General features: G+C 39.8%; 1 protein-coding gene across 3 annotated transcripts in view; it reads right to left on the reverse strand.

The window, feature by feature from the left end:
- Positions 1 to 3301: 3301 nt before the first annotated feature.
- NAP1L4 (nucleosome assembly protein 1 like 4) overlaps positions 3302 to 17734 on the reverse strand; it is a 65817-nt gene continuing 51384 nt past the window's right edge. For 2 of the 3 annotated variants that reach the window (XM_032770305.2, XM_032770313.2), the window contains exons 11-15: positions 17393 to 17415; positions 16899 to 17018; positions 15536 to 15565; positions 14057 to 14113; positions 3302 to 4591 (exon numbers count right to left, since the gene is read on the reverse strand). In XM_032770305.2, the coding sequence (XP_032626196.1) occupies positions 4553 to 4591; positions 14057 to 14113; positions 15536 to 15565; positions 16899 to 17018; positions 17393 to 17415 (269 nt within the window). In that variant the 3' untranslated portion in view covers positions 3302 to 4552. Of the gene's footprint in view, positions 4592 to 12784; positions 12823 to 14056; positions 14114 to 15535; positions 15566 to 16898; positions 17019 to 17392; positions 17416 to 17734 lie in introns of all 3 variants that reach the window. The other variant, XM_032770329.2, reaches the window with a different exon arrangement.

Below are 17734 nucleotides of genomic sequence, written 5' to 3' on the forward strand. Positions count from 1 at the left end.
CTGTGGATTGACACAGAGTAGCTGTGCTCTCTGGGTGTCTGATACACTGGTTCTCTAGTACATTTGCCCCATATTCTAGGCAGGACTGACTATTTTTAGATACAACATAAAGGGTCATTCCCATTTTTGTCTTTGTGCCCCCGGCTGACCTCAGTGAAGGCCAGCCAGGAGCACCCATGAAAGCAGCAGACAGTACAGAACAACTGGTAACCATCTCTGCTACCTGGTAAAGGCAAATGAATGCTGCTGTGTAGTGCTGCAGTTCTGCCTCTGTCAGCGGCATCCAGTACACATATGGTGACAGTGACAAAAGGCAAAGTGGGCTCCATGGTTGCCATGTTATGGAGTCTGCCAGTGCAATCCAGAGAAAAAAGGGCGCAAAATGATTGTCTGCCGTTGCTTTCACGGAGGAAGGAATGAGTGATGACATTTACCCAGAAACACCTGCGACATTGTTTTGGCACCATCATGCATTGGGATCTCACCCCAAAATTCCAGTGGGCAGGGGTGACTGCAGGAACTATGGGATAGCTACAGGATAGCAGCTACCCACAGTGCAACACTCCAGAAATTGACAGTAGCCTCAGTACATGGACGCACACCACCAAATTATTGTGCTTTGTGCGGCTGCGTGCACTCGACTTTATACAATCTGTTTTACAAAACCGGTCTATGTAAAATCGGAATAATCCTGTAGTGTAGACATACCCTTAGTGTACCCCATGTTAAAAAAATTTTCCCAAAGAGTTCAAGGCCAGAATGGATCCTTCTATCTAGTCTGACCTCCCGTACCGCAGAGGCCACTACATTTCAGTTACCCTTGAATTGAACCAAACAAACAACAGATGTTTGACTGAAGCATATCTTCCAGAAAGACATCTGTCTTGATCTGAACACAAGCTGGAGACTCCAGTTTCCCTTGGTAGTATGTTCAAACACCCTCACTTAAAAAATTTGAATGACTTTTCAATTTCCAGCCACTGACTCATTAGGACCCTTTTCTGGTGGACCTTAATCCCTTTAGTACCCTATTTCCCCCTATAAAAGGTGCTTTTTAAGTCTGCAGACCGGAAAAACTTGCACACAAGAATCCTAAGAGAGTTGTCTCAGACTTCATAATGTTAAATAAATCTTAGAACACCCAGGAAATTCCTGAAGACTCAAGTGTGCCAGTAGTCAAAAGAGGCAAGTGCATTGACCTGGGTCAGCATAGGTTGGCTATATTGACCTCAATCCCAGGCAAAATAATGAAAGGGCTGATACAGGATTCAGTTAAGGAAAAGAATAGGTAATGCAAGTCAATATGGCTTTAGGTTTTGTCAAACCTGACTTCATTTATTGAAATTACAAGTTTTGCTAAAGGTAACTGTGTTGCTGTAATATACTTAGACATTAAAAGGTGCAATACTCAAATACAACATTAGATTACTGATCTTGTACAGTACTAATTTTTTAAGCACACAAATGGCTTGGGAGCAGGCTAACTGACATCTCAAAGTAGTTGTCAGTTGGGAATCACCGAATGGGGGTGTTTCTAGTGGGGTTCTGATGCTATTCAAAATTTTGATCAATGATCTTCAGAGGAATATAAAATCACTGCTGATAAATTGTGAATGATAAAGGACAGGGGAGTCATACAGAGGGATCTGGATCACAGCATAAGCCACTTTTTTTTTGTTTTTAATTCAGCAAAAATGCACAGTTCTGTATCTAGGAACTAGGAGTGCAGCCCATACCTACAGAATGGAGCCCTGTATCCTGGAAAGCAGTGACTGATGCCTAAAATCCTTGCAGAGTGGACAAGTAACTCTGTATGAGCTCTATGCAGCTGTAGCAAAATGCTAATTCAATTCTTTGGATGCATGTACAGGAGGATGGAAGTGATTTTTACACCTCTGTAGAGGGCATGAGTGAGAGATATTAGAACACTGTGTACATTGGGCTATATTTTTTAAAAGATAGTGAAAATAGGAGAAGGTGCAGAAGAAAACCACAAACAATTTGAGGACTGGGGAAAATGCCTTCCAGAGACTTAGAGGTCAGTCTTAAAAAAAAATATTTTTGTTGATAAAATGATTGAGGTGACTGGATTACAGTATGTAATGTTTGTTCCTACCAGATATTTAACATCCTATTTACCAATGGATAGAAATTACTTACTTACCTGTATGAGTACATCATCCTGCTTCTTGCCATCCAGAACATCTTTTTTAAAGAACCCCATACTCGTGTTTAGCATGAACAATTGTACCATCTCCATCTAGTAATGGCCTAAACCATTTCTAGGATTTCTTTTGTTCCTAGCATACTTAAAGATATTAGAGGAAATTCCATGGCTGGCAGAGATAAGGACAAAGTATTTAAACTTCCATTTCATAACTTTAATTTTACATTGCTATTTGGTATATATTGCTTTAATTTCTAATTGCAACCTTCACTTTGCCACTCTATCAGGATAGGCTTTTATCCAAAGTTGTCCTACCTTGATAGTGGAATCATGAGGTTTTTTTGAGGCCATCTAATAAAACCTTCTTTTAAGAACTCCCTAATATCTCTCACTCATTTTTAACACAGAAATACATTTCAACCATGATGAATAAGCAAGAAACAATGCTATTGCATGGTTCCTTATTCATTTTTCCTCATGTGCATCAAGTTTGCTCACTTTTGCAAGTAACCACTTCACTACTAGCCCAGTAGAACCTATCCTGGGCTGTGGTGGACTGTCAAGCTGGGTTTCCATCTCATGCATCACTGGTAATAAAGTTATTGTGGATCAGATCGTGTCCTCTAGCACCCACGCAACCTCAGTCTATAGTGGGAGTGGACAGGTGATAATGAGGGAATAACTTGCCCTCCACAGTCTTTCCTGCTGGTGACTGGAAGAAAATATTCAGCTGGCATGTCAGAGCCCAAAGTGAGAGTTCTGGCATTTAAGAAAAAAAAATCTGCAAACTGAGCAAGTTTGATTATGCAAATGAGCAAGACAAAATATAGAACCCTTACAATAGCATGTATTATATTTATAACTTGAGATACCAAAATGATTATGTTATCTGTACTTCACGTGTAGTTACACCTGGGTAACACCCATTAGAAATAGCCTCAAACCATCTCTAAATATTTGGATTTAGAGTACGAAGCTGAACACTTTATACCAACTGTATTCTTGCATTAGGTGGTCATAAATTTTTGGCCATTTGGCACATCTCTTTTCATACTGCATACAGAAGCATGTAAAATAGGAAATCAAGTGGGTGTGTTTTGTTAATACAGGAAAAATGAACAAGACAGCCATCACTTTCCATGTTTCACAACTTTAATAGAATATTTAACTAGTCTGTACAAATTGAAAACACTGTATTAAGTTACAAATGTGTAAGGTAAGGCTGGAGCACTCTCTACATGCCTGGTCACAGTGTTGATACAGCTGCTATTCAACTGCTGGCAGAGGTTGGCATTGGATGCTTAAACTAGAAATGTGCACCTGAAATTCTGCACAACATAAGGTAGCTTTGAAGACTTCAGAGTTTTAAACAAAACAAGAAACTGTGGAACAGAGTAATTTGAATGTTGCAAGTAAACCAGAACTTCGGATTTACTGAGTTAAATTTTGTTAATTTATATGTTCGGAATGAAAGCCCCTCCCATGCAGGATATTAAGCAATAAGACTACTGGAAATTTTCTGGTTCTTTGGCTGCAACTCATTTCCATCAACAGCAATAATTTGGCCTATATGTTATGATTTTTCCCCCAAAAGAGCTGTCATTTTGAAACATGTTCATTTCTTCTGTCTACTACCTTGAGAGAGACCAAATCAAGTTTCCTTGTACAAATACCCATATTTTATGCAAACAGGAAAATATTTTCAAGTATATTAAAAACTATTAAAAAAGCACTAATTCAGTCAAAGTACTTACAAACATGAATAAATAAATAGAAAGATGAACAACGACAAATCTCGAATGACATCCCCATTAATGAATTACTTCAATTTAATTGACTTTACTGAGATAATAAATATGATATTTGAAGCTGCTCAAGCACTAATCTGATTTGTAGGTTGCAGGAAAATTTTATATTAAGAAGGAGAACTACTAGCAAAAGTCATACTGTTGTATTTGTTTTAGCTATCATAAATTTAATTTAATTTATTTAGCTTCTCAGCACATGTACTATTCCACAATTTCAATGTTTACCAAGAAAATGGATAGTCTTTACTTTGTAGTTTGGACTAGGTCCCTATGAATAGGGCAAAAGGCTCATCAGAAAGCCTACAGACAATTATTTAGTTACAGTGTACCAAAGGCTGTAGAGTGTGCTTTATTTAAACCTCATATTTCCCAAATGCAGTGAAGATAGCACTGTACAAGTTAAGCAAAAAATAAGAAAAAAAGAGTTAGTGAAAATCATGCATTTGAAAACAAATTAATTTGAAGCATTGTTAATAAGATTGTGCTGCAGCAATGGAATATCCTGAACTGCAGGCCAGGTATCCAAATATATTTGTTACAAGTTGTTCAAATATCACTCTGAAGTGGTATTTCCTTATTATTGTTGTTTGCACTCAGCAGGTTGGCTGGAATCTTTCTGTTTGGAGAGGAGAAAGAAATAAGTTAAAGGAAAAATCCTACAATGGTAGTTCACTCAGTGCAATTTGGTCACGCATCCTTTTATAGGCAACTAAATAGATTGCCGCCACAAAATGTCTACTGGGGAGGAAAGCTACAGGTAAACATGGGCTAAATCACGAGGTGCTTAACTACAATTCCCACTGATGTACAGTTGCTCAGCACTTCAGATTATTCTATTATACTTATGTTCTTAAATGGTAGAGAGCATACAAGAACTGCCATAGTGGGTCAGACCAAAGGTCCATCTAGCCCATTACCCTATCTTCCGACTGTGGCCAATGCCAGGTGCCCCAGAGGGAATGAACAGAACAGGTAATCAAGTGATCCATCCCGTCACCCACTTCTGGCAACACAGAAGAGTTTCACAAACAAAAATTCTGAAGTCCACACATAGGCTTCTAAATAAGGGGCCCAGTTTTCAAAAGTGCTGGTGTCAATGGGAGATGCAGGGTGCTCAGCATTTTTGAAAAAAAATCAATTCACTTGTTTTTTCCAAGTCTTGGGTGCTCTGTTGGAGATGATGGAATGTATTTAACAGGTTGTGTTCCCCTCAGATGCCTTCTGCATCGTTAGCCAATAACTACTCAACTGTTTAACACTCAGACACTTCTTGCCAAATGTTTATCTGATTTATAGGAGCGTTCAGAAAGTAAAAGACCTATAGCCCTACAACAGCATAGGGAGTGAAACAACCTGGGGGGAAAAAAAAACAAAAAAACACTCCAACAAGAAAGGTGTGTTGATTAAATGCTCCAACTGCTTAGCTTTACAGTTAACACTACAACACAATGTAGCAGGATATTTTCATCTAAGCACATACTTCCCTTTATTTGTCTCTCTCATTACCCCCATCTATTATAGATACGGGGTTTGTGTTTTTATTGGTTTTTAACCACACACAAACATGCCTTTGTTGAACTCTACAGTAGGAAGGAAAATAGCTATAAGGAAGACATCTTTCAAGAAAAGACACCACTTTGACTGTAAAATGATTTATACTTGTTAACTATTCCAAACCTGAACATTTGATATTGTAAAAAAGCAAGCATAGAGAATACATGTTACATTCATTACTCATCATCAGGTGCCCAAGTGCCTCTTCCTAACTGTCTGGGTTTCCAAAGGACACCGAAGTTAATTAATCTGCATTGATATAGCCTTAAACATCAGGTGCCTATCCTGTCAAGAAGGAATCCTCATACACTCAACACAGCAGCAAAGAAATGTTTTGTTTTTTAAAAAGTCCATTTGACAGATACTACTTCTAATCAAACAGTAGTACCATGAGATTACAGGTGGATAAGAGGGAGAACATGAACAACTTCCTAGCCATCAAAAAAGCCTATTTTTGAAGTAAAGAACATTTTATGGAACAACTGGTTTGTAGCTGAGATAAATATCAAGTCAACTGACAGCAGTTTCCATTTCAAACAGACAGCAGACATCAGTTAAGAGCATGATAATTATGTCACTAATACCATCAGAACGGCAAAATATGGCTAAATTTAACCCAAACATTTAAATGAGTAACTGATGAATTAAAGATTGTTTACAACATTATAATGGTTTAGAAACTATATTTTAATCCTACTTTAGATCTTTTTAATATAAACAGCCTTTAAGCAGGTAGGAAAGAAAATAAAGTATTGATGGTACTGCTTCCAAGAGGAAAAACAAAACTATTTTATTTCAGTTTTATTCATGAAGACAAAACCCTTGTGTATTACATTTTCTAATAAAATTATCCAGGTTTTGTACCACTTTACAGCAATAAGACATTTATAAAAAATGCTGTTGCTTAATTTCAACACAATACATGAAAGTGCATACATATTGAAAAGTTCCCTCTGTAGTAAGTTTCACATGTTAAAAACGTAGATATAGTTCTACATGCTATACCATCACACTGAAAATCTGTTTGTAGATCTCTAGGACAGTTGTTTTTCAATATACAGAAATACAGTGCTTTGGGCAAGGATGTCAAAAGCACCTAAATCTCACTATCTTTCAGTGAGCTATCACAGGCCTGGTCTACACTACGCGTTTAAATCGATTTAATGAGCGTTAAATCGATTTAATGCTGTACCCGTCCACACTACAACGCCCTTTATATCGATATAAAGGGCTCTTTAAATCGATTTCTGTACTCCACCCCGACGAGAGGAGTAGCGCTAAATTCGAAGTATTAAGAATATCGATTACGTTAGTGTGGGACGAACGCTGTACTTGGCCTCCGGGCGGATATCGCCCCCACAAGTGCACCACTGACCGCTCTGGAACAATCTACCTTCGGATGCACGGCAAGGTAAACAGGAAAGCCTCCCCGGTCGAAATCTTTGAATACATTTCCTGTTTGCCCAGCGTGGAGCTCTGATCAGCAGCGGGTGGCGTATGGCTATCTCACAAAATCCAAAAGAGCTCCAGCATGGACAGTATGCGGGAGATATAAGATCATGATCGCTTTATGGGGAAGGACAAATCTGTTGTATCTAGAGCCTGTTACTGAACACTAAATGCCAAATGGAAGCGTTCGAAAAAAATCTCCAGGATCTACACATGCCGCGTGACAAGCGTAACGGATCGGCCAGATCAATGGACGCCATGGAGGTGAGGGAGGGGGTACTGAGGACTCTAGCTATCCCACAGTCCATAGTCAGTTCTGAAGTATTTGCATTCTTGGCTGAGCTCCAAATGTCTTAGGTTCAAACGTGTCTGGCGTGGTTCAGGGGAATAGCTCCTTCAGTTCCCCCTTCCCCCCCCGCACGTGAAAGAAAAGGAAAGAAATCAATTTCTTGAACTTCTTCAGTGTCACCCTATGTGTACGTGCTGAAATGCACTGGCTGATGACGCAATGCAACAGGCAGTTGAAGAGCATATCCGCTCCTCCCCCTCTCCCCGGTGTAGACGGTGCAATAGGAACTGTAAACCGTCCTCATGAACCCCATGTCCTGATAATTGCTCAATATCAAGTGAGGGAAATGATTCCTGGTTACTCCCAGTAAATAGACAGAACGGCTAATAACATCTTCATCATAGCACTGCGGCTTCACCCCCTCGCCTTTCCAACTTCCTGTGTAAAGAAAAAGAATTCTGTACTGCCTGGGACTGTCATAGCCCTGGGAGACGCCTTCCCCTCCTTTAAATCTCAACTAACAAAGTCTCTGTTCTTAAATTCCTGGCATTCTTATAACTTCATCTACACAAATGGGGGGGGGGGGGGGGAACACTGCTCGACAGTAGCCTGAGGAAGGTTTGGGGGAGGAGGGAAGCAACACTGGGGTGGGGTTGTTGCAGGGCACCGCCCTGTGAATACTGGCTCGGACATGGAGCAGTTGTGCATCTGATACACTGGTCCTCTAATACAACTGGTCCATCTAATACACTATGCCGCCTTATTCTAGCAGGACTGACTATTTTTAGATAACCATAGGGAGGGATTGACATCAGTCCCAACAGTGAGTCAATCCAATTTTGCTTTTGCGTTGGCCGCCCTCCAGGTCGATTTCAGCCAGGGGCACTCATGATAGCAGCGGGACAGTAACAGGAGGGGAAGAGATAACGCGTCATCTCATTTGCTTCAGTTTTCTCCGGCAGTAAGACGGGTACAGAATACCGGGTAACCTATCTCTGGCTTATCATTGGCAAAAGCAAGTGAATGCTGCTGTAGCGCTGGAGTACGCCTCTCTCTCCGCGGCAATCCAGTACAATACGGTGCTGGAACAAAAAAAAAGCTGAACGGGCTTCATGGTTGCGTGCTATGGCATCTGCCAGGGAATCCAGGGAAACGGTGCGAAAGAATTGTCAGATGTTTTCCGAGGAAGGAATGACTGACATTGTACCCAGAACCACCCCGGCGACAATAATGCGATTCAACCCAGAATTCCAAGGGGGCGGGGAGACTGCGGGAACTATGAGATAGCTACGGAAGAGCTACCCACAATGCAACGCTTCAGAAATCGACGTTAGCCTTGGACCATGGACGCACAACGCCGAATTACTGTGCCTAGTGTGGCTGCATGAAATTGAATTTATAATATCAGTTTTATAAAACCGATTTTAGCTAATTCGATATTATCCCGTAGTGTAGACGTGGCCTTAGGAGCCTAAGTCCCATTTTAAAAAGTAGATAAGGTGCTTTTGAAAATTTTAGCTGTTAAACGCAATTGGAATATAAATGATCTAAACCCCAGTATTTCACACAGTAAATTGCTTTATTTGCCTCCCTCACTAAACCCAGTCTCCAAGCACAGAAGGAAAAATGAGAGAGAGAGAGAGAGCGCGAGCACATACGCAGGTGGTTAACAGATGTAGGTCTCCCAGACTAGGAGGTTCCAAGACAATCCCCCTTTTCATAGAGAACACCCTGCCAGGAGGACCCACACCCAAATGTGGGGGAATGGACAGTTGGTTTAACTTGAGCACTACCTACATCTTTTGAAGTGTCATAGGGAGCGAAGTGATCTCTTAAAGAACCAGGACTAAAAGTATTTGAGCTTTCCCTTCCTCTTTGAACTCCACCAGTGCAGCCAGTGGTTTGCTCCTGAGCTAAGGCTCTGTTCAGCAAGCTGACAGAGATATTCTCTAAGTTTCACTTTCCAAATGGTCTCAGTGTGGAGCCCCACACAGTGAACATTACAGTAGTCTAGCCTTGAAATGACAGAGGCATGGATAGTTGTACTAAGATTCACATAAAACCATCCAAGTTGCACTTGCCTTGTCAGGTGCAGACGGAAAGTGATCTTCATTACAGATACAGTTGCCTGGAAATCCAGTAGCAGCCTAGGAATCTAACAGTAACTCTCAAATTGAGAAGCTGTTACAAATTGCAGCTCTTCTTCCTGCTACTGGTCTGCCCTGAGCCTTCCTTCCAAGTCTGCAGCCCCTTACCTCCTATGTGGTTACTACATGCAGACAGGTTTGCTGGACAGTAGCACCAGGAGGAATCAGTGCTGGCATGTGCTGAGCACTGGTCACAGGGAGGTTTGCAAGGCAGCAGTCAGAGGAGATAAATCCCAGCACCTTCCTTCCCTGGCTGCAGCCTTGAAAACCTGCCTGCAGGTGGCACCTTTCTTCCAGGATAGGTTGCTGATAAGTCGCACACTACTGCCAATATCCAAATCCTGTTAATACAGATGTTAATGGGATGGGGTTGATTTCCAGTAAAACACTGCAATTAACCAGAAGTTGCATGAAGCAGTGAAATTGACAGAATGACAGCCAGCAACCAATGTAAATAATGCACTGTCTACAGAGACACCTCTTAGCCCTAATTACACCAACATGAGAGACGTAGGGTTTGAGTTATGTCGGTGTAGGCACTTACTTCGCCAAGACCAAGGCTGTAGCCAATACACTGACATAGTTCGGTTGATATAAGCTGCCCTAAGTTGGCCTAGCTGTGTACTGTAGATCAGGACTGAGTTAGTCACTGAGCTCTGCGTTCGAGGAGTGGTCCTCTGCTGTACTTGTAGCTCCAAATTTGCAGTGTGTTGAGGAGAAGAGGAAAGAACAAGACAGATCCAAGACACTGCAAACTTCCCTGCTCAAACTGCTTTCCCGGCTTCTGTAAATCCCCAAAGCATTGCAGATTAAACGCTTTTAAACTACACCCTTTCAGAACACTGAACTGATAAATTTAAAGTCCAGCAAATATTTCAAGTAATGTCTCTGCTCATTAATTATAAAGTAATAAAGTTCTGCTAGTTAACGTCAATGCCTTGATTCCCAGTCCTTTGATTCATATTAGGAATAGGTTTATTTGAAAGATATTACTGACTGTAGATGCTGTCATTCATCTTTCCACCACCGTTTAATGTTATCCTCTCTCAAAACCAATGTATGTTGCTGGTTGATTCAAATAATATTCCACTCCTCCTAAATTTTTACCAATCTGCTTCTGGAAAGCATCCAGTGTAATACAATGGAGTAATCATTTTGTTCCACATTCTAGACTGACATGTATATCTGACAGCTGGTCATCTGCTTATTTCTGTACTCTTAACAACAACCTGGCCACCAAACTATTGTGGGATCAACAAAAGGTAGTGAGCACTAAATACTTGTTGTCAGAGTCAGGCACAGCAAGGAGAAAACCAATCATTGGAAGCCAGCCTATGCATTAGAAGAGTTAACTAGCTCCCCACCATCCCCATAGCTCAGACATCACCTCAAGATGTCAAATCTTGGATGATCCTATTATCCTTCAATAAGTCACCCAGGTATGATCCTAAGGGATGGATGAAAAGCAAGCATCACAGCAAACAAACAAACTGTAAGTAACTTCACAGTGAAGTGTATGTGAGGAACTGTGCTAGAGTATGGGAGTTCTTGAAGGTTCTGTTTATCCTATATATGGAAGACATCTTTCACAGGTCATCAAAACAGGTCTGCTGCTTAGTAATGGAGGCTTCTGCCAAGGTTGCTTTGAAGATGGAGTATTCTGAAGCATCAACTGTCATCCTCTCAGGAGGGGAGACTTCAGCCCTGAAGTACTGATAGAACTATGCTTGTTATCTGAATTTAGCCAGTTAGCTATCCTCCTCCCCTCAGTGACATCATACTCATTCCTTCAACCAGTAAGCTGACAAGGGTCCTCCAAGGTGCACACTGTACCAGTTACAAGACAACTATTTGGCTACTTATACAGCCTTTCTAAATCTAACACCTTTATACAACACCAACACTTTGCACACTGCTTTATACAAGTTAAAGTAACATGGTTCTGCCTGAACACTTCACAATCTAAATTAGACAAACTTAGGACATGTGGGGAGGCAAAAAAAAGCAAATCAAAGCAAGAAAATCAAGCATATTCTGATATTTATATAGCAAATGAGCAATGTAAGAAGGGAGGAGTAGACAGGAATGGACGTCAGTGGACAATCAGGCAAAAAGTGGATTTAGGAGGAGAGAGCTGAAGGAGAGCAAGGATTCTTGGTGCACAGAAATGGTAATGTCTTCCCAGGCATAGGGAACAGAGAGTGAACAAAAAGGAAGGCAGCAAGAAGAGTTGGCCAAGTGAAGCGGATAAGATGGGAGAAATGGAAGATAAATTTTTTGTACTGAGAGGATTGGAGCCTTGCCAATCTTTTAAGTTTTATTCTGAAAGACGGAGAGTGACTGATGGGGAGATAGAGTTGAGGAGTCCAGGTGAGCGCGAGAGAATACAACATGAATGAGTTTTGGCAGTGGGGGTAGGGGTTGGTTTTGAAAGCAATTAGATTTGTAGAGAACAAATCACAATATAAGTTCAGTCTCGAAGCTGAGTGATAGGAAGTACAATGGAGTTATAAATCATAGTCAAATCCAGGATGTAGGGAGAACGTAAGAAGGAACGAGTCCAATTTGTCATGTGTTTTGGAAAGCAGCAGGGCAGCTATGAGGAAGCAAAAACAGAAAGGCACAAGCCTTAGGAAAGAGGGGGAACAGGTAGATGAGAGAATAATCCCATGCGAGCAGACAAGATCACTCAAGACAAGGGGGCAGAAGGGAGCACCGGAGAACAGGAGAAAGAGGATCCAATGAAAGCAACACCAAAAGAAGGATAAGTGAACCAGGAAAGTAAAGAATCATGGAAGCCCAAGAAAGAAGATGATCTCTTGAAGAAGTGGGTAGCTGTCAGAGACAGCAGAGATTGATTATAGATAAAATACCTAGATTCAGAATAAGTCAGTGACTCATGAGGAGTGTTTCAGCCAGAGTTGACAAGGATTAAACTAGAGGAGAGTGTTAAATCTGTGTTTACAACACACTTGCAATCAATGAAAACCAACTAAAAGTCACGCTAAAAAGGACACAGTATAAACCCAGATACAAGAGAAAACATCTTTGTGACAAGTCTCAGAGGTATAACTTGTGTTCTGAGAATGCTGTATATTCAGTATATAATGTTATCTTGGAGTGCAACAATGTAAGCATAAACTTGCAACAGGGAGGCAAGGAGATAATCTAAATACAAATCTCTTCTTAGGATACCATTCATGGGTATCCAGCCACAGATATTCCTTTCTACACTTTTCTGAACTGCAAATGAGGCATAAAACCTCAGTTTCGCCTAATTTTTATTTTAAAACCAGAAAGGTAGCTATAAACAAACCACATTGCATGTGCTAGACATTGGAAGTTAGGTATGAATGGAATTCCACCTTACCTAGAAATGTATGAATGATAAACAGACTTAAATTACACCTAAATGGAAAAAAAAATTGAAAGGAACTGTCAGCATGAAAAAGTGAAATGTACAAAATTATACAGGAGGCAACAACCACAACGTTCCGAGATAGCTTAAGACATGGTTCTGCAGAATACCACACTCCACAGGGCATGCTATTGAATACAGATCTACAGCACTGAAAATGTGTACGGCCACTGTAATTAAGAACACAGTGACTGGTATGATTCTCCCCTGAAGTATCTTTGACACCAATACTCCAGTAATGATGATTTTTAATTCTCAGCTCACCCATCATTGCCCTCCAGCTACTCTATTCAGAAGAGCCATGAAAACGGAGTGTGAAATATTGTTTCCGCAAGTGCTATTCTTTCCCTGTTCAAAGAAATATTTCATCAAGAGTACAGACTTCTTTTAATACTTATTACAAGAGACAGGATTGATTCCTGGCACGGAGGCTAAAAGTGTTTAATAGTATAATGTGCATATTGTGATAAATTCTGCAAGGCCTGGTGTATCAGTCCCATGATCTCAAATTGGAAGTTTTATATACTTATTGCCATTAAAGAAATGGAAAGATGCTACTTTAACAGAAAAATGAATAGAACAGTCTCCTCCCCCTTTTCATTACCTTTACTTGCTAACTGTCTGGGTGACTGAATTATGGCTGAAAATTAGGTAAAAGGGGGAGCAGTGCCCATATCTTACTGAGTTTTAAACTAAGCCTTTTATTTTGTACTAGCTCTCAGCTTTTCTTCTGGTTAAACACAATGACATGATGGCAGTGTGTGGGATTCAGCAAGGCAATCACAAAGAAAGGAGCAGAGTTACTATAAGAGAAAAATAGATGGGACCTAGCAAACCAGATTTGTCAAAGAAACATTAATTCATTCTAAAACTAGACTTCAAACTGGTATAAGATTTTTACCTACACATCCTGTAAATTGGTTTCTTTGCAAATATTTAAATATTCACCTTTAATTTTACATAAGAAAGTGGTAAACATATCAATCACATCTGCTCCCCAATGTAGGTTAAGTTAACATGTCTAATAAATATTATTATTTATGCAATTTATAACTTAAGGACAATATTTAAGAAAACCTGAAGTTAATTCCCTTCACAATACAAAAAGTGTAAAAAAACAGGAATGAAGAGAATGATAACATAGTATACTGATACGTTGTTCATGGTTACACTTTGTACAGTTCTAATGTACTATAAGTATATATGCCCAAACAAAAAACTAACCTTAGGATCACTCTCTGTATCCTCTTCTTCCTCTCCCTCCTCTTCACCTTCCAATTCCTGTGATAAAAGGAAGAGAGATTAACAGGAATTAAAAATCAGATTAAAGCAACTGCTTATGGTGCACAAAGCCAACTATACAGTGCCTTCTATTGCATTCCTGTGTGTGTCAGCTGTGGAAAATAAATCTACTTGGGTTGGACAAGACAACCGGTCATCTGGTCCAGAAAGTCTCAAATGTCAGTGTGGATCTGAATGCAACATTCCTGTGGAAGTTACTGCAATTGCAATTTTTTTTTTTTTTTTTTTTTTTTTTAAGTGCCTGCAACACAATTCTGAGTTTTGTACTTCTGGAAAAAAACAGCTAGTGGATCTGCCTGATTTTGTTTCTTCATTTCAACCCTTATCTCATCTGTTTTTTTGAACAGTCATGTACCCCACACACATGCTTCTTTACTACACCTGGATCCTTTCGGTTCCTCCTCTTGCACATGTCTAACCTCAAGTTGTTGTATCCTGATGGAGGCAGATAGGCCAGCTCTTCCTCATCTGCTTTTACAAGAGTTAAAGCTTTTCGCTGCAAAAAACTAGGACTCCTGTGGAAGCAGGGGAAAAGGAGGCCACCAGTCTAAGAATTGGTGATGTACTCCATTCCAGTACTTGATTAGGTCATATTACCATGGCATTTTCATGAAAAAAAGATTCACAAGCACGTCTTGGTGAAAGGGGCAAAAAGCAAATCATTAATATCTGTCAAAGGCACTGATTTGTCCCCAATGTTGCTGTTATATTCATTTTAGTGCAGAGATTTTGTTCAGAGATCATCACCACTATGTTGTGCTGCGGTAACACTGGAAAAAATTGATCACAGTGGTTGCCATAATGCAAAACTGCCTGTGAACCTAATTAAACCCTTTATAACAATTCTTAATTAAAAGAATGTATTTAATATCTGAGAGGACCAAGCCTCATCCCTGGAACAGTTAAAACAGACAGTTTGCAAGTCTTGTCCAGTGTCTCCCCCAGCATGTAACTAGGATTGTGTTTCCCATTAGCCTTCCTTACAGCCCAAGGTTTACCTTGGTAAACAGGTACACAAAAGATTTTTCAGTGCAATGCAATCTTCACATCTGCCCACAAAACAATTTCAACATTAAGTCATGGTTAAAAAAATGGACGTGACAATCAATTACTCCTTTGTCAAATATTAAAGAGTTGCAGCCGTATTTTGATAATACAGCTCTGAGATACTGGACATAATTGGAATGTGTGTTTTTATGGAATATACTTACGGCAAAAATTAGAATCTGTATAGATTTTACAGCTGCTTAACGTTAAGCTATGACGACTATTTTGTAGAGGAGTATGAACATGGCACTATGAAATACACACAGCCGTTTGTCTATATGGGGCTAGATAGTTCTATTTCAGAAAGGAGACTATGGATTAGTGATCTACAAATCGACACAATAGGCATCTCACCTCCTCTTCTCCTTCCTCTCCTTCTTCAAACTAAAACAAAAATAAAACGTTTAGGTTTGCAGAATGTTTTATGCAATTAGCTACAATAGGCTTAGCAAATGCAAGCACTTAGAGTACCCTTCAAATAATCTCAAAACATTTTATTTCCCATCTAAAGCACTAATCCCATATTACAGGTGTGGAAGGGGATACACAATTACTTTCTTCAAGTCCTACACAGAGTTAGTGACAAACATCCCAAGACTATAATCAATGTCTCCCAACTCCCAGTTTATCCTGTTCTCCCACTCACTGTAGCCTCTAAACAATGCTGCCTCCATGACCATTACCATTTAATCTGATTACAAGAAAAAGGGTGACACCAAATCCTGCTTCAGACATGTGTCTACTAGTAAGATATGCAGTTTCACTCACAACTTGCCTCAGCTCGGCAAGACAGTGACTGGGGTATAATCATTAGAAATTATATAGACAAAGAGAATATAAGTAAGTAAAGGAGGAGCCATAAGCCCTACTTTTTAATTTACAAATTGAACTCATGGAATAAATACAAATAATGAATATGCTTCTTGGGTAATGTACATTTTTTAACAAACTGAACACTGAAGCAGCATTAAGGAGAAACTTAATAGCATCCTTTATTCGTAAATTTCTTGCTCTTACCATCTTGTGACGAGTATATTTATACTAATGCAAGTTTAAGCAGTATACTGGTGTTCTTTTCTGCTGCATTCATCAGGGTATTCAGCATAAGTGATTTTCCATTGTTTTTTTAATTTGGCTTTGTTTGAAGACAAGATACTACAAAAAAATTTCTCATTTCAAAGCAGTATTTAAAATTATTTGCCTAAACCAAACTGGTAAAGGCAATTAGTTTAGAAATATACACATCTTTAAAGAAAGGCCCATCCTTCCTTAGCCCAGAAGCCTTCTCTTCTGCCTTGAGCTAGTGTTTTAAATGCTGTATCTCCTGTTTCCTCCAAACAGAAAAAAAAACGTGTGAAGTTGCCCACTCAAGGAAACCAAAGTCTAGATGCTATATTGCTTCGGAGTCCAATCAAATGTGCAGCTACAGCTCAGCAAGCACAGTCACGGCCTGGTTCAGTTCTGTGGGCTACAACAATAAAGATACTGTTGTTGCCTTGTCCAAAAGAATCCTCTCCCTGATTTCAGAAGTCCCAGGCAGTCAATGGAAGGTTTAACAAAAAAGGGCAATGTGACCCTATTCAGCAAGTTCTCAGTGTATCCGCTTTTTCGTTTATTTCACTCAAGAAAATAATGGTATTTACTATTTCAGCCACAAGAATAATAGGCAGCTTTTATGTAGAGAAAGACATACAAGATAGGCGAGCAATATACATACGTTATCATCATCCTCTATTGCTTCCCCAGTGAAATAAAGTACAGCACGAGGGACTATCCTTTCACGGAAGAAGTGCCCAATTTCAAAGTCTGTGGCTAAAGTAAACTCTGAATCTTCATCCTGTAAAGCAAGTCAATTGAATTTTAGAGAATTACTACTGGAAACACAACACTATGCAGTCATAAATGCTGTTCATCATGGTTCAGGGATATTCTATGGCCAACTTGATCTCTTACCAAGAAGGGCTGTTGTAATACAGAAATACTGGGGATGAAGTGGAAGAAATGGGCTATTGGGGAAAGTGCTGGGGCCAGTGATGTAAGTATGTTATTTTAAATCAAGCTGTAGCTCAGATTTCTTATTGGGCAAAAATCAGACTAATGGAGAAATCTGTGTGTGACTGCTGATGTATGCATTTGAGTAAAGCCTAGGAAGGGGAGCGTTAGGATGAGCATATAGTGAGAGATGTCAAATCTTGTTAAAGTGAGACTTACCAGTGACTCTCCATCCCCAGACACTACAAAGAGAAAGAGGAAAAAAATTCATGTAACACTGAAAAACACAGTCCATCTGGTTGTTCAAGCTTGCAGGATGGGCTATGAAAAGTTATCTGTTCATACAAGTGTTGTGTGGATTAGTGTTTGTTACATTAGAATTGTGAAGCCTGCAGTGCTAGGTACTGTTAGCATTACCGAAAGGAAAACAATTCAGTTTCAGTCTAAGACCTTGTCTATACTACAAGAATTTTGTCTACAAAAGTCAGCTTTTGTTGACAAAACAGTGGAAGCGTACACGCTACAATGTTCTGCTGACAAAAAACTCTCCTGCTTTGCCAG

Source organism: Chelonoidis abingdonii, chromosome 4, assembly GCF_003597395.2.
Source record: "Chelonoidis abingdonii isolate Lonesome George chromosome 4, CheloAbing_2.0, whole genome shotgun sequence".
In the NCBI taxonomy this organism is placed as follows: domain Eukaryota; kingdom Metazoa; phylum Chordata; order Testudines; family Testudinidae; genus Chelonoidis; species Chelonoidis abingdonii.